Below are 977 nucleotides of genomic sequence, written 5' to 3'. Positions count from 1 at the left end.
CGGCGTGGACTCCACCAAGCCGAAGAGCCCCGCGGACAAGGGGGTCTCGTGGCCCTTCCGCGACCTCTACGATGAGTTCAGCCCCTTTGACGAGTCGGATTTCTACCCCACGACCTCCTTCTACACCGACGGCGACGAGGAAGAGGAGCCGGAGGAGGAAGAGGAAGAGGAGGAGGAGGAGGAAGAGGAGGAGGAAGGCGGGCCGGCCGGCCTGGCGGAGGAGAAGAAGAAGGATCCCCGGGCCCCCACACCTCCGCCGCCCCCGCCCCATCAAATCCACCGGGTGGAGCCCACTGCCCGCCGCTTCCTCCTGCCCCCGCTGCAGACTTTCGTCGTCTCGGGGGGCCTCGGGCGGGCCACGCGCGGGCCGGCCTCGGCGGACCCCCCGGTGCCGGAGAACGGCACGGAGTGCCGCCACGGCTACGCCCGTCACAACAACAGCTGCAAGTCGGTCTGCGACACCTTCCCGAGTTACTGCCACAACGGGGGGCAGTGTTACCTGGTGGAGAACCTGGGCGCCTTCTGCAGGTGAGGGGGCCGTGGGGGGGGTCCCCGGAGAGAGGCTGGGGGTGGGGGGTCCCCGGATTTTGGGAGGGGAAGATTTGGGAGGGGTTGTGTCACGGAGGGCTTCCCCCCCCCTTGAAGCCGGAGAAGCTAGGTGGGGTGTCTTTGTGAACTTCAGGTCAGGATCAGAATAACCGAGTTGGAAGGGACCTTGGAGGTCATCCAGTCCAGCCCCCTGCTCAAACAGGACACCCTTACAGAATCATAGAAAAAACAGAATTGGAATGGACCTGGGAGGTCATCTAGTCCAACCCCCTTGCTCACACAGGAGACCCTTACAGAATCGTGGCATAATAGTGTTGGAAGGGACCTCGGAGATCATCTAGTCCAGCCCCCTGCTCAAACAGGACACCCTTACAGAATCATAGAAAAACAGAATGGGATCTCAGAGGTCATCTAGTCCACCCCCCCTT

General features: G+C 62.7%; 1 protein-coding gene across 1 annotated transcript; it reads left to right on the top strand.

Moving 5' to 3' along the window:
- Positions 1–19: 19 nt before the first annotated feature.
- Positions 20–532, top strand: CSPG5 (chondroitin sulfate proteoglycan 5; the record flags this gene model as incomplete). Its single annotated transcript, XM_015829970.1, has 1 exon — positions 20–532. A coding segment is annotated over one exon (513 nt), but the record flags the coding sequence as incomplete, so codon positions are not given.
- Positions 533–977: the final 445 nt, after the last annotated feature.

Source organism: Protobothrops mucrosquamatus, unplaced genomic scaffold (genome assembly GCF_001527695.2).
Source record: "Protobothrops mucrosquamatus isolate PMUCROS unplaced genomic scaffold, P.Mucros_1.0 scaffold7881, whole genome shotgun sequence".
Classification (NCBI taxonomy): domain Eukaryota; kingdom Metazoa; phylum Chordata; class Lepidosauria; order Squamata; family Viperidae; genus Protobothrops; species Protobothrops mucrosquamatus.
The sequence above is the reverse complement of the archived record's forward strand: the minus strand, read 5'-3'. Positions and strand labels throughout refer to the sequence as shown.